At 37.3% G+C, this 25,147-nt stretch overlaps 2 protein-coding genes across 7 annotated transcripts in view; one reads left to right on the forward strand and one right to left on the reverse strand.

Annotated features, from left to right (window-relative positions):
• The window catches only part of PLXNC1 (plexin C1), a 141,803-nt gene extending 137,424 nt beyond the window's left edge, over positions 1–4,379 (forward strand). The window contains exons 29-31 of the mRNA XM_060025382.1: positions 450–590; positions 690–764; positions 1,931–4,379. Of these exons, the coding sequence (XP_059881365.1) occupies positions 450–590; positions 690–764; positions 1,931–2,035 (321 nt within the window). The 3' untranslated portion in view covers positions 2,036–4,379. The remainder of the gene's footprint in view (positions 1–449; positions 591–689; positions 765–1,930) is intronic.
• A 678-nt stretch (positions 4,380–5,057) lies between these two features.
• Positions 5,058–25,147, reverse strand: part of CEP83 (centrosomal protein 83) — a 141,437-nt gene continuing 121,347 nt past the window's right edge. For 5 of the 6 annotated variants that reach the window (XM_060025379.1, XM_060025377.2, XM_060025376.2 and 2 more), the window contains 4 exons: positions 23,475–23,604; positions 9,215–9,318; positions 7,234–7,423; positions 5,058–6,255 (listed from right to left, as the gene is read on the reverse strand). In XM_060025379.1, coding sequence (XP_059881362.1) covers positions 6,151–6,255; positions 7,234–7,423; positions 9,215–9,318; positions 23,475–23,604 — 529 coding nt within the window. In that variant the 3' untranslated portion in view covers positions 5,058–6,150. Of the gene's footprint in view, positions 6,381–7,233; positions 7,424–9,214; positions 9,319–23,474; positions 23,605–25,147 lie in introns of all 6 variants that reach the window. The other variant, XM_060025380.2, reaches the window with a different exon arrangement.

A 25,147-nucleotide genomic window follows, 5' to 3' on the forward strand; every position in this document is an offset into this window, starting at 1 on the left:
GCCACTGCCAGTTACCTACCACGTTCATGGTTATATAAAGGGCTCAATCAGACCCACACTCAAACCTTTTATAAATGCCAGAATTCACTGGTGGGTGAGGATGAGAGCAAACGTTTTAATTCAGGCTTTTTACAACTATTAGTAATGAACTATGATTGCAGTAAGTTCCATTGTTACAGTAACTCAAAATCATGCAAAAATAATAATTTCAGTTCTTTTATAAGAGGAAGGCAGAATATATTAGCATTTAATCTGCCTGAAAATAACAGTGACTCACCAGAACTATCTGGATAGCAGTCAGTCAGGCAGTCAACAACGTTTATGAAGGCCTGCTGTGTGAAGAGTCCTTGTTACCACGAGATAATCGTGGTGGAGGTTCAGCTACACTGGTACTCTTATAAATTCCCTATGGTTTTTTAAAAACTCTTTTGGCGGTGGTTGTTTTTCAGGAAGCACCAACTAATAAACTTCTCTATGCCAAGGATATCCCAACCTACAAAGAGGAAGTCAAGTCTTATTACAAAGCAATCAGGGATTTGCCTCCATTGTCATCTTCAGAGATGGAAGAATTCTTAACTCAGGAATCTAAGGTATTGTTACAAAGTAAAAAGACTGTATTTGGATATTTCTTAAAAAAAAAAAAAAAAAAGCCACTGCAGAATCTCTCAACAAGGCTTTATTTCTTTAAGAAACATGAAAATGAATTTAATGAAGAAGTGGCCTTGACAGAAATCTACAAATACATCGTAAAATATTTTGATGAGGTAAGATTTTAAATAACATTTTAAAGAATAGATATGAATCAGTCACCAGAATTTGGTTATAAAGCATTCTGTAGGTCTCAGGACAGCTCTGGCATCCCAAATGGCCAGAAAGGGAGGCCAGGAAGCCTGTGTGAGATGGGGGATCCTGGCACCAAGCCAGACCCTGCGCGTGGCTGCTGCCCCTCATAGTTTTATTATGCTGCTCGCCTTTGGACCAACCATTTACATTTGAGTTAATGGGGCCTGTAGCCATACTGGCATACTTAACTTTGATGAGTAAGTAGTGGTCCTAATAAAAGGGGCCTGCTTATGCTTGGTTGTAATCTGCTAAAATGAAAGCTAAGCTTGTTAAATCGCCTAGATTCTGTATTCAGTAGTTAAAGTATGACATATTTTCTAACTTAAGCAACTATTTCAATAAACCATTCTCCTTTATGATTAATCCTCCTTAATCTGGATTTTTTTCTTTGGGAATTCACACAGACACAGTCATCAGATGCGCTGTTTCCAAATATGTTAATTCCCCCTTCCCTGATTCCCCCCACTCAGTCATGCTGGGACAGGCTATCCATGTCAATGGTGAGAATAGCTCACCAATTCCATTTGCTACTTGAAGATCAAGTGAAGCACTAAGGTAGGGTAGAGGCAATGAGTTCCTTGAACATGATAAGCATCCCTCTTTCCAGGGGTCAGGGGTTAGAAGGGAAGCACTGGGGAAGGGAGGGGAGAGGAGGGACTACACTGCCCAGGAGGGGAGGGGAGGGGAGGGAAGGGAAGGGAAGTAGACGTCTCTGACCAGGATGCCCCTGCCTGCTGCATTTAAGAAGAAATACTTGCCTGCATGTTGGCTGCCCAGGAATGCTTGCTGTGCTTGGAATGGCTGTAACATAATGCATAAAACAGGGCCTTGAAATTCTGGCCCTATATTTATAAGCAAATAGTTTGGAATTTCTTGTGAGCTTCTATTTTAAACCTAAGCGTTGTTGATCCTGTGATAATGACTTAGCAAAACAACTTGCAAAGTGAGTATTAAATGATTGAAGAAAATGTTGGCATCTGTTTCATACAGATTTTACCACTCACAGCATCAGGAATGCAAAAAAAAAAAAACAAAATTGTAATGCTAAAACCACAATATCTAAAATAACTGTTCTAATTGTCAACAGATTCTAAATAAACTAGAAAGAGAACGAGGGCTGGAAGAAGCTCAGAAACAACTCTTGCATGTAAAAGTCTTATTTGATGAAAAGAAGAAATGCAAGTGGATGTAAGCACTCTGGGGCCTGGCTTAATCTGGTAAAGTTCTTCAGACGACTTGGGAGCAAAATGGCTGCTTAAGCTACTCTGTGTCGTTAATTTTTTAAGTTTGCACATAGGTTCCACTTTGAGCACTGTCTTTTTTAAGAGAGCAAGGCACATGCACAGCTTTTAGAAAGCATACCAAGCACTGTGCCTGTGTGTGTACTGTGGGAGTGCTTCTGTACATAGAGTTGGAGTGGTCGTCACAAACAGCCTCCTTGTTCACAGAGAATACAGGGCCAGTAAGCAAGGGTCGGTATTGTAACTACAGTCTCCACTTAAGCACAATGATATACGTGGTTTTGTTTGAAAACTACAGCTGTGTAGCACTTGTGACTACACTGCACCTCTGCAGACAAGGGACATTGCCAGTGATCAAAACAAAATGTGAAATGAGTCATCTGGAAACAAGGTAGGGGTGTTAGGGCAACCTTGAGGACTTGCAGCATTGAAACTTTCCCCGGTAGTTCTTGGAAAAGCTGACCGCAGAATTTGGTAGTGTGTACACTTAGCATTTGTGAGTGTGTGTGTGTTTTTAAACCAAAAACTAACAGTGTTGCAACATTTTGAAAGGGCTCGTGTTTTTTCAGTGGTCACCGACTGTACTCCATCAAACTCACCTCCATTTCACTAAGGAACTCTAAAGCAAGGAGAGGGAGTAGGCTTCTTTAAATGCGACAGCATTTTACCCAGACACTTTAAAGTATGTACGTTTTCTTCATTTTATTTTTTTCATATTAAATGTATTTGATAGTGGACAGGTTGGCTATTGTAAAAAAAAAAAAAAAAATCAGTAGCTTCTTTCTGTCTAAACACTTCGATCAGAACTGTCTGTGGAAGAGTAACTCACTCCTCTAATCCTACATCTCTATATTACTATCTCCTTGCTTTAGATTTCTGGTGAACCCTGTGGTTATAAATACTTGTGTGTGATTAAAAAAAAAAATACATTTTACATTTCATGAAATTGCTGTTCACACTGGAGTATTATATATGAATATATATATTTGAGGCCCATGGCCTGAAAAATATTAGTATACAACTTGGTATCTTAGTCTTACGATGTACTTTTTGAGAGTATTCCTCACAAGAGAAAGAGTTTAAAAAAACCTGTTTTATTCATGCCTTTTTTTAAAAGAATTCCCTATCTAGTTATACTGTAGTCTTTTTATTGCTGATTTTTTATTCCTGAATTTTTGCTGCTCATGACCAACTTTAATACCACTGTGTTTTCCTTCTATTAAACCAGAAGTAAAAAGTGTAATTGGCAACTCTCAAACTTTCCTTGTGGCACCTTTACCCTTGGTGCTCGAAATCCCAGATTGAGGAAAGAAATTTTTTCAAGTAGCAAATAAAACATTGATCACACATTCCTTAAAATCATTTACCAACACTGTATGGGGTATCAGGATTTAAATGTGAGTTTGTCTTAAATGAATGCAGTTCTTTTTGCGCCTCACTCTCTGGTAAAGAGTGAGAGGTGACACCTCACAAACTGATCAGAGAAAATAAGCATTTATTGCCCTGATTGATAGGCACCTTCCCAATCCTGTCGCTTTCGACTATTATCTGTCCAATGGACACACCTCAAAAATACTACCAAATAGGTTACTTATAAAGGTGAGAGGTCTGGTCCCCATCTAAGGCTGCTATAGTCTTGATGTGAAGGGGTTCACAATAGTAGGAGAGTTGAGAGCCAAGGGTAGGAGAGTTGCCCAGAAGACTTCCCTTCTTTAGGGTACAGAAATGCTAAGAAATCTCAAAGGATCAGTTACAGCTTTATCTAAGTATTCAGTAAATGCTACATGAGGGTGTCCCTGTCCAGCTCTCTGGCACATGAGTCCTGTGTGGAGACTTACCTTCTTTTCCAGGGACTGTGCTGCTGGGAACTTTGGGCAAGTCACTTACCTCTTTGTGCCTCAATTTCTGTATAATATTTCTAACCTACCTCACTGAGGTGGTGTGAAGATTCACTAATGTATGTAGCGTGTTTGTCAATCCTCCAGTGAAGAGCACTATCTGGACCACATTAGCCAAATGCAGTAAATGGCCAAATTAGATGTGTGCTGAAGACAATCAGTCACTGGGTCTATATTAAACAGCAACCAGAGAAACAAATGGCAAACATTGTCTATTTTCAAGTTTCTTTGCATATTTTTTTGGTGCAAAACCATTTATAAACAACTTTCTTTTTCTAACACTAGTGTCTACAGCAGCATTTAAAAATTAATTCTGTTACCTTTTTCTGTATTAGGGATTTAAAGTCTATTTCTTATTGTATACCTGATTGAAGCCGTTCTTGGAGATGAATGTTTTAAATGTCTATATCCAAAAATAAACATTTTGATGTAAATGTGGACTGTTTTTGTCTTTTTCCTCCTTCAAAATTTCTAGTTATAATAGATTTTTAAATTCTGAGTGGCTCCATGGAAATTAATTATTTTTCAAAAACAAAGTGTCACTGTATATGCTCTGTAAATTAGTAAGTAAATCTAGTTTCTTCTAAATGATGTTAAGGCTGTGCAATTTTACTCCTGGCCTCCACTATCAATTAACTTTGACTTTTGAATGTGAGGACTACTGGATAATGAACATTCCACTTAGTCCGGCAGACTTGAGCTTTGCCTTGTTGACGTGAAGTTAGTTATTCCAGCAGAATGCCTTAAAAATGTTACATAAAAAAGCAAATGGGGGGGCTTCCCTGGTGGCGCAGTGGTTGAGAATCTGCCTGCCAATGCAGGGGACACGGGTTCGAGCCCTGGTCTGGGAAGATCCCACATGCCGCGGAGCAACTAGGCCCGTGAGCCACAACTACTGAGCCTGCGCGTCTGGAGCTTGTGCTCCACAACAAGAGAGGCTGCGACAGTGAGAGGCCCGCACACCGCGATGAGGAGTGGCCCCCGCTCGCCGCAACTAAGAAAGCCCACGCACAGAAACGAAGACCCAACACAGCAAAAATAAATAAATAAATAAATAAAATTTAAAAAAAACGAAAAGCAAATGGGGACTTACCTGGTGGCACAGTGGTGAAGAATCCACCTGCCAATGCAGGGGACACGGGTTCGAGCCCTGGTCCAGAAAGATCCCACATGCTGTGGAGCAACTAAGCCCGTGCACCACAACTACTGAAGCCCGCGCCCCTAGAGTCCGTGCTCCACAACAAGAGAAGCCACCGCAATGAGAAGCCCACGCACTGCAATGAACAGTAGTCCCTGCTCCTGCAACTAGAGAAAGCCCACACGCAGCAACGAAGACCCAACGCAGCCACAGAAATAAAACATTTATAACAGTTTGGTTAGATCCAAAACAGGAGGAGGAAAAGTTAAAAACCAGCAATATTTCTAAAGGGACCCCACTGGGTGCAAGTTTTACAATGAATGGCCCTTGTTTTATACAGCCACAGGATTTAATTTGTACTTTGTTATTTCCTATCAATCCTAACCCAACGAAGCCAAAATTAGTGAGATCTTCTACACTGTATGGTTAAAACAAAATTAAACACAAAACAATGCAGTTAGAAAAATGTTAAGCTCTTTAATAAATTATGTGCACACAGCTTTTAGAAAAGGTAGTGTTTTATAATATATATCTAGATATCTTATTTTTTTATACTAACTTTAAAATTGTCATTTTTCAAGAACTAGAGGTTTATAACTCATATATAGTAAACCAGAAAATGTTCACTGACCCTGTTATTGCCAACCATCTCAAAGAAGAGGAAGAGGGAATTCAAGATGGGCATGTTTTAGGCAAAATGCCAAAAAATTCAACAAAGTAAGATTAATAAAATAATTTAAAAACTTGATTCCCTAATGAGTTCCTTTTATTCATTTATTTCACATTCTCAAAGGGTTGTCAATAATATTCTAAATATCTCTGAAGCTGCTTTAGTGCTTCACTTATCATTAGTATAACCCTAAAATCCTGACATTCATTCAATACATCATGTACTGGTACCTTCTCTTGAGGCACATTCAAGTGTTTTGGCAAACAGTAATAAAGTATCTAAATACCACATACGTTAAAACTTCAAGCCTTATTGAGTCACTGATTTCATCCCTTTTGATCTGCCTTTTCTCCAAGAAAATCATTCCCCAGGAAGTCCAAGTTCCTCTAGTTGTTTTCTTTGTGTTGTTTCCAGTTCTTCTAGTCTTTTGCGAAGTAGAGAGAGTTCTCTTTGATGCTGCTCCTCCTTAAAAGCACAGAAAGGGGAAAAAAAGAAAAGAAAAAGCACACCAAAAAAGACTTAGAAAAACTGGTGGAAAAATAACCGTTAGGCAGCGGCCTCAGTGCCTCTTTTATTCAGGCCTGCAACACCTGGCAAGAAAAGGATGACCATTTTAGCAGTCTAAGAACACCAGCATGGTCTAGACTACCAACTAGTCCTTGCTTCTCTCCTGCCTCTGGCTGTAGCCTTCAGCAAAAACCCAAAGTCTGTTCCTCTCTAGGTGTAAAATTCACCAGGGAGTGAATTAGATAATAGTAATGTAGGGCCCAGCTGTACTTATATGGCAACTTTCTAATGTGATGAGAGTTTAATAGCAGTTTATTATATAAACAAAGCACTTCATTTGAGATTCAATTCGGTGACTTACAACATTAAAAATCTTCAGTGCTTTCAACATTACAAAATGTCATTGCTGAATAACAGTTCATCTTCTGAAAATCATCCAATCAATTTGATTCCATCAACATCTCAGGGATCTGATAAAGTAGAACCATCTCACGTTTTGGAATTAGATTTAGGTATGAAATTCAACTCTCACTTAGCTATGACCTTAGTCAAGTCACTTCACCTCTCTGACTCAGCTTCCTCATCTGCAAATTGGGAATACCAATACCTTCCCTCGAAGCATTTTTCATTAGGATTAAATATTGTATGGAAAATACATAGTGCAGTACATTTGCGTAAATGTTGGTAGTAATTAGTATTGTATGAGTGACTACAAACTCAACAGTTATTCAAAGACTTATCAGTTAAGCTTCTTCCTTTCAATTGCCCAACAGGAGACTTTACTCGTAGCACCATCGCTAAAGGATAGGATAGACTCAAATCCACTATGCCTCTCAGCAGACTTTTCTGGTAAAGATTTAGGTTTTTAACTATTTAAGAGGTAAAAACATATGGAAATACTTATCTAACTTTCTTCCCTAAAATAAATGCTCATACCTGCATATGAGGAGGAAAGGATAGTTCCATGCCTGGAATCACAGTTGGTGACTGAAAGCTTACAGGATTGATGGATGCTGTTGAAGGTATGTTAGGACCCAAAATTAAACTTCGAAATTCATTATGTCTTCTCTGTATATCCTTTAGTCTTTTTTGAAGCCTTGTATGTTCTTCAAATGGAACATTTTGTCTTAAAAAGAAAAAGTGTTTCTGTTGTTTAATACAGTTACATCCTATTGAAGAACGGTATGAGTCATAGAACATAATTTTAATTGGAAAAAAAGGATTTCTAAATTATAAGATTTATCTATATATAATATACACATAAAATTTGGTTTATCTAGAAAGATAAACAGAAACATGATATGACATCTTAATTATATGCGTTATTGTTGGCCCTGCAGGCTATCAACTGATTTTAAAGTTTTATTTGCCAATTAATCAAAGATTAAAAATCTTTTGATACTTTTACTTTCATTTCCACTTTACTCCACCAACCCATGAATCCTAAAACTAAAAGGAGACTCCTTAAACCAAAAGGGTGCCTTATTTTACTGCAGGAATCAAATAGAAATAGAGAAAATGCCAGGTTGAATCTTTTTTTTAAAGGGAATTATTTGTTTGTTTGTTTATTTATGGCTGTGTTGGGTCTTCATTGCTGCATGTGGGCTTTCTCTAGTTGCAGTGAGTGGGAGCTACTCTTTTTTTGAGGGGGGCTACTCTTTATTGCAGTATGTGGGCTTCTCATTGCAGTGCATTCTCTTGTTGCAGAGCACAGACTCTAGGGCTTCAGTAGTTGTAGCACACGGGCTCTAGAGTGCAGGCTGAGTAGTTGTGGTACACGGGCTCTAGAGCACAGGCTCAGTAGTTGTGGCGCACGGGCTTAGTTGCTCCACAGCATGTGGGATCTTCCTGGACCAGGGCTCGAACCCGTGTCCCCTGCATTGGCAGGCAGATTCTTAAACACTGTACCACCAGGGAAGCCCTAGGTTGAATCTTATGAATGCCATTTTTGTAGGTGAAATATGGTCAATTTTCACAGATCACCACCTTTTTGGACATAAATTTCCTGACGATCAATCACACCAGTAATCAAATATAGTTTCAAAACCATTCGAAGTTCTAGGCCATCTGTGCCATAGCTGCCCAATCTTGAATTGGTAACACCTCCTCCCTAACCATTCATTTTGAAATATTAAGTTGAATTTTGTTTTAGAATGAATTTGGTGGCTTCTTACTTTGGAACAGAGAGTATTATAAAGTTGGCATTTATTCCACAGTCTAGAAACCTCTTGGATGTTCTAAAAAAAACACAACTGTTCACATTTTGGTAATAATTATACCCAAGAAGACCAGTGCACATTATAAAAAAACATCACTGCTTGCTATACAGGCAATTCCCATTACAGAAAAGTCTGATACTGTCTAAATGCTGAAGACAACTACTAATTACCTGAATTTGAAAAGATTTTATTAACTTGAATCACATGGGTCATACACTGCCACTACCACTATCTTAATATGGTAAATCTTCTCTGCTCAAAAATGCTAATGATGCAGATCATTAGCTGTGCTTGGATGTAAATGAAAAACGAGAAGCTACTGCCCAATATTTTCCATACCAAAAAATAAAAAAACTGAACTTTGATTCAAAGTTGTGGCCACAATTTTAGAACTTGTAATCACTAAACTGTCTCATCTCAGCAGCAAGGATTCACACCACTCCTGGCTACCAAAGCCAGTGACTGACCTCTCCTGTCAGTCCCAGCTGTAATACAAATGCATGTGTTAAAGACCTTTTGGTTTGAAGAAACATTCAATCAGGAAAAAAAAGCAAAGATAATGAATTAGGAGTCTAATGCATAGTTTTAGAATTCTTTTCAATGTATATTTTAAAAGAAACCCAAGTGCATTATACTCAAACAAAGTTGTATAATATCGAAATAGCCACATGGGGTATGTATACACACAAACACATTACCTATTTAACACCTGATTTTCTGTTTCTAATTCTTCTCTCTTTGCCTCCAAGACTTCTACCTTTTCCTGCATTCTCTTCAACTTGTTTTCATGGAGAGATTTTCTCTAGAAAAAGAGAAACAATTAATATGAGCAAGTATGGTAATACATACTCTCCTATTTGAACAAAGCTATATAGTGAATATTTTACTCACCAAAAAAATTTTACTTAGAGATGAGTATTTTCAGGGAATACTAGGAGCAAAGATTAGTAGATATGATGCTTACTAAAAATTTTAAAGATAATAAAACACAGATCTACCTCATATCCTCAACGTGACAAACAGAACCATTATAAATGTCAAACCAGAAAATTGATATCAATAAGGAAATTGTGCAAATAAAAAATCTAGGAAGGGAAGGAGTCAAGTTTTACTAATGAGTTTACCTGTCACCTCATAATCATGACTGTTCATTTTCCCAGAAGATTATCATGGGTTTAAAACAACTATAAATTTAAAATTTAAAAGCATGTTTGCAACTGATAAATTGCTACCAAAGTAGTAAATTAAAGGATCAGACAGATAAGATTGATTATGGATGCATCTCAGTTTGAAAGCATGCCTTTCTAAATATTAAAAAGAAAAAAATTTAAACTTCACAAAGGAAAAATTTTCTAATATGGAAAAATCTATGTATAATGCAAAAGTAGTAAATGAAAAAAGGTAACACTTTTTCAGTTTTATAAACAGGTCGTTTTTATTTATTTTTTTTTTTACAGAAAAACACCTATAAATGTTGACAATCACTTAGTAGCTCCAGACCTTTTAGATTTCTGGTTTCTCACTCTTTACCTAAGTATAACAGGCTTACAGAAAAATGCACATAATGTAAATGTAAAGCAAAATGTAAAACCACGAAGCAAATGCTGGTGTTGTTACCTCACAGGTCAAGAGCACTGCCGTACCAAAAGGGCCCCTACCCTTCCCTCCTTTCAATCTCTACCCCCTCTGTCCTCTGAAAAGGTAACCAACTAATTTACTTCCAAAGCTGTAGTTTTGTGTATTTTTGAACTGCATACAAATGGAGTCACAGTGCACATTCTTTTACAGATGGCTTTTTTCTTTCACTCAATACTGCGAGATTTATTCATGTTACTGCTTACGGGTATAGCTCATTCATCGCCTACCCTGGCCCAGGAACCACCCTTCTGTCCTTTATTAGCACAAGTATGTATATATGTACAGGTGACTCAGGACTCTGTCTATTCATTCACCCGCCCACATCAAAGAAATCATACACTATATACACTTCTGTTTCTGGATTTTTTGGTGGTGGTTCAACATTTTATCCCTATGACTAAGCCATGTTATTGCATGTCACAGTTCCTCTCTACTGTTACGCTGTTATCCATTTTACAAACACACTATATTTTATCCCTTCTCCTACTGATAAGAATTTGAATTGTTTTCTACTTTGAAGCTACTATGAATCAAGTTTTATGAACATTCCTGAATATGCTTTTGGTAGATATATGTCCTCATTTCTCTTTGAGTATATACCCAGGAATGAGTCATACGGTATACATATGTTTTATCTTTAGTAAAAACTGTCAGTTTTCTAAAGTGGTTCTAACTAATTACTAATTACAGGCCCACCAGCAATATACAACAGTTCTAATTGCTCTACATCCTTACCAACACTTGGTGTGGTCGGTCTTTGAAAATTTTAGCTACTCTGGTGGAATAGAATAATATGTCACTGTAGCTTTAATGTGCATTTTCCTGTTAGCTAATGAGGGTGATTACCTTTTCTTATGCATACTGACCATCTGGATTTCCTTTTTTTGTGAAGTGTTGTCTTAGTCTTTTGCCTGTTTAAAAAAAATTTTTTTTGAGTAATCTGTTTCTTATTTGTAGGAGTTCTTTATATATTCAGAATACGAATCCTTTGTCAGATATTTGTGTTGCAGATTGACCTTCTCTCAGTGTGTGGTAACATTTTTTCCCATAAGAGTGTCGTGTTATAAAAAGAAGTCCTTAATTGTAATAAAATCCAAATTATCAACCATATCTTTTACAGTTAGTGCTTTTTATGTCCTGTTTAAAAAAACTTATCCCAAGATCTTAAGATTTTCTCCCCAAGTTTTTTTCTAGCAGCTTTATTTTTTTACTTGTCACATTTGGGTCTGTGGTTCATTTTTATCTAATTAGGTTGGGTTAATGATAACCAATTGACTCCACATCATTAAAGGACTATCCTTTCCCTATTGAAAGGCAGTGGTACTTTGTGGTAAGTCAGGTGTTCATATACTATTCCTGGACTGTATTCTGTTCCATTTGTCTGTCTATCCTTATGCCGATACCACACTGTTTTAATGACTGTAGCTTAAAGTAAATCTTGATACCTAGTAGTGTTAAGTCCTCCAGCTTTGTTATTTTTCTTCAAGATTGCCTTGGTTGTTCTAGTCCTTTGTACTTTCATATGAATTTTAGAATCTACTTTCCAATTTCCACAAGGAAAACTAATGAAATTTTGATTAGGACTGCATTCAATCTACAGATCAGTTTGGGAAGAACTGACATCTTAATAATATTGAGTCTTTCAAATCAAGCGTTGTATAGTTTCCCTTTATCTAGGTCTTCTTTAGTTTTTCTTAGCAATATTTGCCTATCTTTTATTAGATTTGTTCCTAAATATTTTATATTTTTTATGCTAATGTAAATGGTATATATTTTATTTTCTAATTGTGTATGTAAAGAAAGAACTGATCATCACAGAAATGCAAGTCAAAACCACAATGAGATTATCACCTTACAACTGTCAGAATGGCTATTCTCAAAAAGACAAGAAACAACAAGTGTTGGTGAGAATGTGGAGAAAAGGGAACTCTCACGCACTGTCGGTGGGAATGTAAATTTATGCAGCCACTATGGAAAATAACACGAAGGTTCCTCAAAAAATTAAAAATAGAACTACCAGCAATTCCACTTCTGGGTATTTAGTGAAAAAAAACAAAAACACTAACTTGAAAAGGCATATGCACCCCCCATGTTCATTGCAGCAGTATTTACAACAGCCAAGACATGGAAGCAACCTAAGTATCCATCAATGGATAAATGGATAAAGAAGATGTGATATACACAATGGAATATTATTCAGCCATAAAAGAGAAGAAAATCTTGCCATTTGTGACAACATGGATGGACCTTAAGGGCATTTTGCTAAGTGAAATAAACCAGGCTGAGAAAGAAAAAATACCACATAATCTCACTTACATGTGGAATCTTTAAAAAAAAAAAAATAAATAAGCTCAAAGATACAGAGAACAGACTGGCAGTTGCCAGAGGCAGGGACTGGGGGCTGGGTGAAATGGGTGAAGGAGGTCAGAAGGTACAAACTTCCAGTTATAAAATAAATAAGTTCTGTGGATGTAAAGTACAGCATGGTGACTATAGTTAATGATACGCATTGCAATATTGGAAAGTTACTGAGCGATATCTTAAAAGTTCTCATTACAAGAAAAAAATTCTGTAGCTATATATGGTAATGGATGTTAACTAGACTTATTGTGGTAATCATTTTGCAATATATATATATAAATACCAAATTTTCTCTATGGAAGGTTTTAAATTAAGGAGTCCATTTCCCTAATGGATACAGGACTATTTAGATTTCCTAATTATTCTTGTATTAGTTTTGTTGAGATGTTCAAGGAATTTGTTCATTTCATCAACATTGCATAATTAACACAGTTGTTCTTGTAATAGTCTTTTTGTTTTAATATCTATAAGATGTATAGTGATACCCCTTTTTCATTCATTATATTGTCCATTTGTGTTTATTCATCTACCTACCTACCTACTTTATGAGGAGTTTGGGGAGAAGCCATTTTATCAATCTTTTCAGATTGATCAGCTCTTGGCAAGTTAAATTTTCTCTATTGTATTACCTCTGCTTCATTGATTTCTGCTCATGCCTTGCGGAGGCAGATGAGGATGCTGTTAAATCTATACACAGAGTTCATAATTCAGTTACTGTGTTTTTTAGTTCTAAGCCTGCCATTTTAAAAAATGTCTTCTAGTTTACTGATCAATTCTCAAGCATTTATTTCTGAGCATCTACAACACGGTAATTTTAAATTCTGTATCTGATAACTCCATTACCTGGATCCCCTATGGGGGGTTTCTTTATATTGATTGTTACTTCTCTTGATTTTCAATGTTATTTCCTCATGCAGCTATTTTTAAAATTATTAATAGAAATTTGTTAAAATTGATAAACCAATACTGATACATTATTATCAACTAGAGTCCAGTTTACATTGTCACTCTTTGTGTTGTTCAGTTCTATGGTTTTGTCAAATGCATACTGTCCTGTACGCACTATTGCGGTACCATACAGAATAGTTTCACTGCCCTAAAAATTCCCTGTGCTCTACCTATTCATCCCTACTTCCTACCCCACAAACTGTCAATCACTGATTTTTTTTGTCTCCATAGTTTTGCCTTTTCCAGAATGTCATATATTTGAAATCTTTCAGTATATATAGTCTTTTCAGACTGGCTTTTTTCATTTAGCAATATGCATTTAAGGTTCTTCCATGTCTTTGCATGGCTTAATAGCTCATTTCTTTTTGTCACTGGATAATATTCTCTTGTATGGATACAGCAAAGTTTTTTAACCTTCACCTACTGAAGGACATATTGCTTGCTTCCAACTTTTGGCAATAATGAATAAAGCTGATACAGACGTTTGTGTGCAGTTTTTTTATGTGTGTGAATATACATTTTCAACTCATCTGAATGAATACCTAGGAGCATGACTGCTGGACTGTATGGCCAGACTACATTTTAACTTTGTAAGAATCTGCCGAAGTGTCTTCCAAAATGGCTGTACCATTTTACAACCCCACCAGCAATAAATGAAAGTTTCTATTGTTCCATATCCTTACCAGCATTTGGTTCTGTCAGTGTTTTGGATTTTAGCCATTTTAATGGATGTGCAGTAGTATCTCTGTTTATTTTTTATTTAGAGCTAGACACTACATTTTAAAAACTGAGGAAATAACTGAAGCCTACAATGCTAGTTTCCCTTAAAGCAGATTTACATTTGTTTCTTGCAGGCAGCTAGGAACACTAACAACAGGGGTTAATTTAATCTAATTTTAAGGACAGATGATCTGAAGCTGTGCTTCAATACTTGCAAGGGCCAGGCTATTTGCAGTTAGTTCACTCTTAGTCCAAGGGCATACCCCCTTCATGGTCTCAACCCACAGCACTAGTAGACTCAGACCTGAGACCCTCTCTCTGGCAGATTCTGAACTCCAATTTCTGGTCCCCAAGCCCTATGAGGTTGTCAAAAGCTTTGCTTCACTTCTCAGCCTCTCAAGCTGTCTCTTCCAGAACTGGCAGCTTCCTCTAAGGGAAAAGCAGCCCCAAATGCTGAGCTCACCTCTCCAGGTTTCCCATCTCTCCAGGATCTTGGCCTCTTAATTCTTCACTGCCCTTCATGGAGATATTTTTAAAAATATTTTGTCTGATTCTTCTAGTTCTCATGTGGAGAGCTGATCCACATATTTCCTAGTCTGTCATTATCAAAAGCATATGCTCCTTTTAGGTATTTTAGTTCAACTAACAGCAGACATTTTAAAGATCGAAATGCTTAATACTTCATTATTATATGATTATATAAACCTGCAATCTTAAAATCTAGTTCTATTTCTCCATTTGTACTGCTCATTTAAATTGTAGTAAAATACCAATTTTTTCACTATCATCTTCAAATCTTAAGCATGTATATTTATACACACACACACACACACAGAGTGCACACTTAACTGGGCCCTATATTAACCATAGTTAATACAAAATACAGGGATTTCTGAAGGGAATTCCAGTCATAAAATACAAAATCTTGAGAAAAGGCTTTTTTAGAAAGGATAAGAAATGAATTAAGAAGAATCTGTAATTCTATAGGAATGTGGATTCCCCTGATGGTTCTCCAGCAGGGGAACTGATGGGTGAAAGCATTGTTTTGAAAAGATTAATATGGTATCAGTGTATAGGATGGACTCTGAAGTTTGCCTCTTAAGAGGCAAATCTGGAGATAAGCTTCCTGAAGACAGGGTTCAGGACAATGTTGCCCCATCCTCATCACTGTAAAAACAACCAGCCATTTACTGAGCACTACTCTTTGCCAGGAACTGAGTTAGAATGCAGCAAAAGAACTGGATAGCTGGTTGACTAGTAGACCCAATGAATGCCTTAGACCCTAACATTATAATCATTTCTTTGCAGCACCCTCATTATCTTGACCCAAGCCAAGCCTCCTTCTTCTTCTTCTAACACACACACACACACACACACACACACACTCACTGACCGGTCTCACCTTAAATTAACCAGCACTAACTTCAAATGGGCCCCCCTATTGGTACCTGGAAATCCTACTAATTTCCCTAATCCAATCACTCTCCCAAACTCTTACATTCTTTCACAACTTCTTGTCTCTTCTCAAATCTGTTAGACCTCCACTCTTCACAGTCTGAGCTGGTGACCCAGATTCTTTTTTGCGTTGAGAAAATAGCAGCCATCAGTAGAGAACTTCCACTACATCCATGAATTTATCAGGAACTTACAATCATATATTTTGTCTTTTTTCCAGGTACAATAGATACATTGTGTTTCTATCCCTTCCCTTTCTGAATTGAATCTAATGCCCTTCTGCCTACTAAAAGATATCATCCCTTCATTTGCCCCCTCTTTCTCCTGCATCATCAATTTTCCCCTTGCTACTGAATCATCCTATAATTTCTCCCTTCTTAAAGGAAGCCTTTGCTCCCACAATGCTAGCTATTACCCCAGTTCTCTGTTCTTCACAACAAAATTCCTTCGACAAACTATACTCCATTTCAATCAGACCTGCATACCTACTACTCCACAGAAACAACTCTTGACAAAGCCACCAACAATTACCATATAGTCAAATGGATTCTTAGTCTTCATCTTACTATTTTATCATCTTACCACTGTGAAATAAAATTCATATTTATGGCAAGACAAGAAAAATTTAAACATAAAAATTCTTCTCTGCGCTTTGGCCTCCCCTCTCCCCTCACTGTGCCTTGTGTATCTGCATTATGCATTGACCATACCTCCCCCATCAGCAGGAATACCTGCTCAACCATAAACAGCAACATTCTCCTAGCATCAGCAAGACAATGCCTTAAAAGAGAACATTCCTTCTAGATTATAAAGGGTCACATGACCCACCACAATGGCACTAAAATCTGGATTTTGTAAACTGTCAATAATAGGTCATTTAATGTACAGCCCTCTGTCTCAAAAAGCTTATATAAACTGTATCTTGACTTCTAACGGGCGGAACAGTTCTCAGAGCTTTCTGAGATGCTCTTCTTGGGTTTTAACCCTCAAATTTGTCTTGAATAAAATTTTCCAATTCTTTCTTAGGTCGCCTGATTAATTTTTCGTCGACACTATAATGTCATTCGACACAGCTAATCCTTCTTGAAGCATTTTTCTTCATTTGGCATCTAGTACTCTCTTGGTTCTTTTCCTATCATATTGGCCACTCCTTCTCAGTCTCCTCCTTAACTTCCCAACTTCTAAAGTCTGGAATTCCTCAAAACTCAAACCTGTTCTTTTCTGTCTTCCTTCACTTTCTAGGTGACCTTATTTTTTAATCCCATTGCTTTCAATATCACTTACATGCCGGTAAGTCCCAAATCTTTATCTCTAGCCTAGTCCTCTTCCCTGAAGCCCTGATTCATGTATTCACCAGAATGCTTAGTATCTACACTTGGAAGTCTAATGGGCATCTCAAAGAGTTAATGTGTCCAAAAGAGGCATCTTTATTTTATCCCTAAACCTGTTCCTTCCAAGGTCTTTCCCATGTCAGTAAACAGCAATTCTATTTTAACCACGTGCTCAAGCCCAACATCTTAGGCATCTTTGATTTATCTCTTTAATACCCTGTAACCATTGTAAGTTCTACCTTTAAAAATATACAGAATCTGACCACAAGTCTGCTACTAGCTCTCTACATCTCTCATCTGAACTACCGAAAAGTGGTCTTCCTGAGTCCTGTTTGCCCCTCTACACAACAGCCAGAGAGTCTCCTGAAGATATAATTCAGATTACAGCATTTCTCAATTCAAAACTCTCCAGTGTGTTCCTATCTCATTCAGAATAAAACCCAAAAAAAGCCCCTACATCACCTAGCCTCCTACTACTTCTGTCCATTCCAGTTACCCAGGTCTCCCTCCTTGTATTCCTTCAACATACCAAGCAGACCCCTGCCTCTTTTACTTTCTATTCCCTCTGGAACATTCTTCCCCTACATACAAAATATGGCCTCCCCCTTCTTTCCTCGAGGTCTCTGCTCAAACGTTACTTTATCAGAGGCTTCTCTGATCACCTATATAAATGCCCTCTATCCCCCTTAGTTTTCCTCTTAGCACGCATCTCCACCTGACATTTGTTCCTTTACCCCGTGTCTCCCATCCACTACAACATAAGCTCCTCAGTGCAGGGTCTTTATTTCTGTATCCCTGTGAATAAAACAGTACCTGGTATAATACACAGTAGGTTCTCAATAAATCTGTTGAGTAAACTGCCTAAACGAATATAGAGAAACCTCATAGTGAAGAGAGTCTGAGCTAGGATGTTGCAATAAGAATAAAAAGAAATGAGGTGGGGAAAATGTGAGATACATTATAAAGGAAGAATTCACAGGCTCTAGTGACTATACTGGGTAGAACAGTGTCTCCAAAATATTTATGTTTACTCAGAATCTCAGAATGTGACTATGATATAAGAAGAAATATATCTGGTCTTTGCCCTGGGCTTCTGGCACAGAGCTCCTAAAACACATGGAATTTCCTGAGTCATAGGAGCATCTTTTGCTATTCATAACCAGCCCTTTTCAATCATACCTGAGTTAATACTAATGAGTTAACTTAGGGTGGGACCCCTAGGTAATCTCAAAATAGAGCTAGTCACTAGAAAGACCAAGTGGTAAGAAGGTAGGAACCTGCAGCACTATTCCCACCTCCCACTCTCCACCCTCCACTTCTGGGAGTGGCGGTACTGGAGATTGATATCTATTAAAAACTCTTGAACAAGGATACCTGGAAAGCTTCCAGGATAGTGAATACATTGATTTGCTAGAAGGGTGGCACTCCCAGAGAGGGCACCCCTCCCCCTCCATACCTCGCCCTATACATCTCTTCTATTTGGCTGTCCCTGAGTTGTATCCTTTCTAATAAACCAGTAAATACAAGCAAAATGTTTTCCTGAGTTCTATGAACCTGGGTGGGGGGTGTTATGGGTACCCCAATTTATAGTCATTGGTCAGCAGTGCAGATGGCTAAGGACCTGACACCTGACATGGAGTTAGTCTTGAGGCTGAACCCTTTAATTTGTGGAATCTGATGTAGTGTCAGAATTTAATTGAATTACTGGCACCCAGTTGGTGTCCAGAGAATTACATAATTGGTTCTTGGTGTTGGAAAACACTCCAGAGTGACCTTATCTGAAAAAAGGGTAAAGTTAAGATGAGGTTATACTGGATTAGGGTGGGCCCTAAATCCAATATTGACTTGTGCCCTTAGGAAAAGGGAAAAATCTGGATACAGAGACAGACACACACCACGTGAAGAGAGAGGCACAGACTGAAGTGATGTGTCTGCAAGCCAAGGAACACCAAGGATTGCTAGCAACCACCACAAGCTAGGAGAGAGGCATGGAACAGATACTTCCCCAGAGCCTTTGGAGGGAGCATGGCCCTATCAGCACCTTGATTTTGGACTTCTAACTTCCAGAACTGTGAGATTATAAATTTCTGTTGTTTTAAGCCACACAGTTTGTAGTAATTTGTTATAGCAGACCTAGGAAACGAATACAGTGACTGATTATATTTGGGGAAAGGGAGCCCTTAGGATGAATCAAAGGTTTGAAGACAAAGTAACTGGAAGAATGATATTCTACTGAAAGAAATGAAAGTCCACAGGACAAAGTGGCTGTAAGAAATGATTGTAATTTTGATTTTATCAGTCCAATACAATCACAGGTCTATCAAATGGATGCCTTAGTTGTTACACACATTACAACACAAAAGAGTTAAAGAAAAATCAAAAGAATACTGATGCAAGAATCAAAGCTGAAATTTTCCTTTTATCACCTTCTAGCCAAATTCAATGAACTCTCTTTAATAATAACGACCATTTACCTTTGATTCCTTTCTTTTCCTGTGGCTTCTATAACACCATACTATAGCTTCTACTTCTATGACCATTCCTCTACTAAATCCAGCTCCTCTTTCCAAGTCAACTTAGTTCTTAGTCCTTTTATTCTTCAACAGTTCTCAAAATCTCAAGCGTCTAATTATACATCCCTAAGCTGAATTACTGATCTCCACGCTTTACATTCCATTATTTCTGTTAATCTACATGATATCTTCACTTAACAGTCTAGGACAGGACTTCCCTAGCGGTCCAGTGGTTAGGACTCTGCGCTTCCACTGCAGGGGGCACGGGTTTGATCCCTGGTCAGGGAAGTTCCACATGCTGCACAGTGCAGCCAAAAAAAAAAAAAAAAAAAAAGTCTATGTGGATGCACTACCATCAGTTCATACCTGACATGTGTTTAGTCAAATGTATCTTCTCTTTCTACTCAACTGACACATGGTCTTTATTCCATCATGACAACTCCTCTGTATCCTCTCATAGCTAAAATACTTTGTATTTTTCTCTTTCTTCTTATTTAGCACTATATTCTGTTCATTTTTTCCTTTGGAATACTTCTAGGAGTCATCCTTCACCTTCATTCTATATTGCAAGCCCAAATTCCAGACTTCTTACCTCATTTTAAGATTATTATAAATAGCTTCCTGACTAGTCTCCCTGTCTTAAGGCTTTCTTCTCTCTAGCACAGTAGTTCTCAAACTTTAGTGTCCACACAGATCACATGGAAATGACTAATAGATTCTTTAGGTACTGCATGCTATTTTATTTCTCCAATTAGATTATATGGTCATCAAGGGCAGGAATTAATCATGGCTTCTATTTTCCCCTCGGTGTATAACATAATGCCAGGCCACACAGCATATTCAATAGATATTTTATAACTTCAAGACTATGGTTCATTTCTTTCTCAAAACCGTTCATAACATCTAACCAAGAATTATTTTAGAGATATACCTTAGAATAAAAATAATAAGTTCTCATTTCAAGCACCTCAAAAGGAAAAGCACAACTCATTGTCCTCATACCAAGAGATCTCTCTTCATACTCACATTTCAACAGAGTGTGGGGAACAACATACAGAGAAGTCATCAATTACAGAAGGACATCCAACTCAAGATACCCGGTCCAACTTTTCCAAACAAATCAACACAGCAAAATATCATTGAACAAAGACTCTACCTAAAAACACTTACCAGAAATGACATAATCTCTGTGCTTAGGAGGTTGGAGCTGTAAATGAAGCCATCTTACCTAGCCTGGGGGAAAAAAAATAAAGCTGCTACTCCCCAGTTGTAAGAACCTCTCACAGGAAAGTAACTCTAAAGGACTATGATTTCCGCCCTAGAGTTAATATTTTGTGACTTAATTGAAGTCTTACTACACAAGAAAGTTATGATCTTTGTCATCTAAGAAACTTAAAAAAGTCTGTTGCAATTTTACGAATCATATTTATGTAATCTTATAGCCAACAGTTTCATACAGAAGCACTATATTTAACTTGAATGGGAAAAGGGTTTTGAGTTTTAAAAATTAATTTTATAGTGATTATTCTGCCACAGGAAATAAGACTCATGTGGATTATGGTTATAATGAAGAGAAAAGCAGTAAAGTATCTCGAATCAAAGAAAGGGGGAAATTAAAAGAGTTAACAGTGCAGAAAAAGCACAGGATTAAGAATAGAAAAATGTAGACTTTAGTCACAGCGTTCCTAACTAGTCAATGATCTTGGCTCCCTACCACTTCAGTTTCCAAATCTGTAAAAACTATCTGAATGCTAAGATCCCCCAGCCCTAAAATTATACATACTTATATACTTTTTACAGTATTTCTATGTCACATGTACTATCTGCTTTTCCACTTTAATTGAGGTAAAGTTGTAAGCCTACAGGGCAGTGCTCCACATAATGGGACAGCTCTGGGTCATAATTTTTACTGAATTGAGTTTAACAATTTCCTGCAACTTAAAACCATTATCCACAGGTCACATTTTTAAAAGTAAAACAGGTGTTTACTATATTCACCCCCATAATTTGGCAGTTATTTCAGTAGGAAAAACATTCATCCTAGGTCAATACTGATGCAAGGTTACTTCGCACGTTTCTTAAAATATCACCTCCTGGGCTTCCCTGGTGGTGCAGTGGTTGAGAGTCTGCCTGCCAATGCAGGGGACATGGGTTTGAGCCCTGGTCTGGGAAGATCCCACATGCCGCGGAGCAACAAAGCCCGTGAGCCAAAACTACTGAGCCTGCGTGTCTGGAGCCTGTGCTCCGCAACAAGAGAGGCCGCGACAGTGAGAGGCCCGCGCACTGCGATGAAGAGTGCCCCCCGCTCGCCGCAACTAGAGAAAGCCCGCGCACAGAAACGAAGACCCAACACAGCCAAAAATAAATAAATAAAATTAAAAAAAAAAAAAAAATCACCTCCTCCCCTTTCTGGTATACCTATGATTAGCTGATAACCTCTCTCACCACTGGATGTCACTTTTGCTCCAAAAGAAGTCAACCCAACCTAGCCTCAATAATTAGAATCTGATCTCTAAGACACTTATCTCTAAAACCCCAACAAAAAAGTTTTTTCTGTGAAAGATAAAATCAGCTCTTATAATTTCTTATGATTTCTAGCTCATCTGGCATCAGATGCTTTTAGGCTTCAAACAGTACAAGGAAGCATAAGTAGGATTTCGGAGATCATCCCAAGCCATGAAATAACTTCACTAAAATCCCATCAATACCCATACGCTGCTCAGTACTTATATGGAAAGAAAGAGAGAGAAGTGATACAGGGGGAAAAAACAATGAAACAACAACGTAAGTATTTATATTTGAGTATAAAACGCTGGGATCCTATATCGTTAAGTGCTATTTTCTAATCTCAATATTATGCTACTTTTAGCATAATGGAAAGAGAAAAGCAGCATTCATAAAGCAAGAAAGTGGGGAAGCAATGACTTTAAGACTCCTCATGTTGTCACTCCAACTATCAGGATGAATTTGGCAGTTATATCTATTAATGTAAACAGGTAACTAAAAACTGTGTCCTTGATTTCCAAATTCAGAATATGTAAATGATATACAGTTCTCTTCTCTTATGCAAATATGAACAGCTAACCTTACCAATAAACATACAAACATTAAGACACTGGTGTGCCTATGTCTAGAGTACGAATTCCTCTCATTTCAGACCTCCTCACTTCCCCACAACCAATGCCACTACTAAAGGAACTTATCAAATGGAGACATATCCAAATCATTTGTGGGATTTTTTTTTAAAATACTTCCTTTCCCTTCCCCCAACACACATGCGCCAATCTTACTAAAAATAACTGCTGAATCGCTGCCATGGAGAGCCATGGTTACTGATGGGGCTATGCTACATTCCTTGGGTTTGTTGAGTAGAAAAAAAGTTGTAAACCACTGACTTAGATGAATCATCTGGTTACATTAGTTCCATGATGCCCTGGATTAGTTCCAAGAAAAGAAAGTTTTTAGGTTCTGGAGAAAATATGCCTGCAAAGATGAAGCTTTAAAAAGATCATGGCTGTGGGAACTATCATGGCTGTTTCAGAAGCCAGGGGAGTCCTAGTTCCTTCTGCTGGGGCAATGAGATACTTGCTTCTATATTCCTGAGTTGGAAACAAAAAAGTATTGTAACCACAAAAACAATGTTAAAAATATTAGTTAAGCACAGTTGAAACAGGCCTAATCACCCTGTAATTTAAGTGCGAATGAGTTAAATGACACTTGTATGGGCTGGTCTAGAAACTTTATCAATGAAAACCACTGTCTCTGTGGAAAAATGCATACTCTGAAAAACTGACTTGTATACAACATTTAGAAATAAACCTGTTGAGCAGTTTGCATTTTCCCAATTTATCTTTACAATGTGACAGCAAAATGTCATGTTTAAATATCAAACTGAACATACCCGTAAAGTCTCAGTTTTAATTATACATCTTATACTCCTAAAATAGTTATGCTTTTACTCTATAGAAATCACTTTAATGAGAACCACTTGCCTTTTTTTGGGCAATTGCAGCTCGCTGCAATTTCTCCTTAGCTTGATTATACTTTTCTTCTCTGTCAGTGATACGTTCATGAAGCCTATGCTTTTCTTCCAACCACTGTACTTGCTTCTCTTCCAATGCCCTGTCAGAAGAACGTACGCAAAACATGAGATGTTAACTCTTAGAAGAGATATTACCGCAAGTATAATCAAACTCACTACCTACTTCACCCACAGCCTTCATAATCCAACACAGGCATTCTTGCATGGCCACGTATCTGCTATCACCACCATTACTGAGTATTTCCTATGAGCCAGCCACTGGGCTTAGAACAGTACGTGTACTACATCATTTATTCTTCACAGTAACCCCTGAGTTAGGTACGTCTATCATTTCCATTTTATAGCTGAGGAAACTGAGGCTTAGAGCTGTTAACTAACTTGCTTAAAGACTTATACCTAGTTAACGGGGGGACAGGACAAACAACTGATAATCAGCTTTAAACCATGATACCACCAAGCTATTAAAAAGTGGGCCTAATAAAGATGGTTTAAAATCAACCTTGGTATCAAGTCTTAATGTGGTATGTTTCCTGGCTAGAGTAAAATTCATATAAATGGTATTTTATAGTAACACCATAACAACTTACATCTTTAAAGCTCTTCTGTATACTTTATGATTTTTAGTATCATCACTACAGGCAGTACAAATGAGATATACAAACCCTGAGGAGTCAGACTGCATGACTAAGGTCAAACAGATTTTAAGTATCTTAGCTGGGATCAAAATCACATTCTATTGACCCCAAGTCCAGCTATTTTCTGCTATATAATCCTATGAATAACATTCAGAAACCAATAAGTTAGTTACATTTGCTAGCTATACTATGATTGGAATTCTTAAGCACATTTCAAATCACTTGAGGATCCCAAGATACAAATTCCTATTATTTGCAAAATATAAGCAAAATAATTTGGACCCTGTGGAACATCACAACACATTATGGATAGTTATCTTGCTTACTTCCTTTTCTTGAAATTCAACCACATATATGAGTCCATGGACAAGCCTTAAAATATTAAATAATAGAAAAATAAGGAAAAGGTTTTATGTGGCAAGGTAGCCTTCAGAAGAAAAACTGTGAAAATAATGTTTCATAGATTCAAAAACTTATAATAATGACATGTTATAATAACAAAGCAAATACAAAATAGTAGTTTTCTACCATATATAAACAACATTTTCCAGGGAATATAAGATCTTGGTCACCAAATTCATCTCCCTACCAGTTTACTAGACTGTCTACTACTAAGAGATTTCAAAATCAAAAAATATAAACAAGTAAATGAACTTTTCAAAGGGAAAATCCAAAAGATTATAACTGTAATTCTAAGAAGTAAGCTATACACATCAAAAATTTTGTTTCTGTTCTCTGGCATTCAGAAGAATTTAGATATTTGAAGTAAGAAATGTATTGATTTACTCAATGAATACATAAGTGTTTCTTTGAAGGTTTTCCTAATACTGTGGGGTCAGGCAGAATTTTAAAAGGTTTTCTTCCTTAGATGTCTATTTTCTTTTCTTTTTTTTTTTTAAAATCAATTCAAGAGTCCATAAAGCTCATCTCTAGAAACAGAAAATACATTACCTAAGACCACTGTACACTGTCAATGCGGTATTTGTAA

Source organism: Delphinus delphis, chromosome 11, assembly GCF_949987515.2.
Source record: "Delphinus delphis chromosome 11, mDelDel1.2, whole genome shotgun sequence".
NCBI lineage: Eukaryota > Metazoa > Chordata > Mammalia > Artiodactyla > Delphinidae > Delphinus > Delphinus delphis.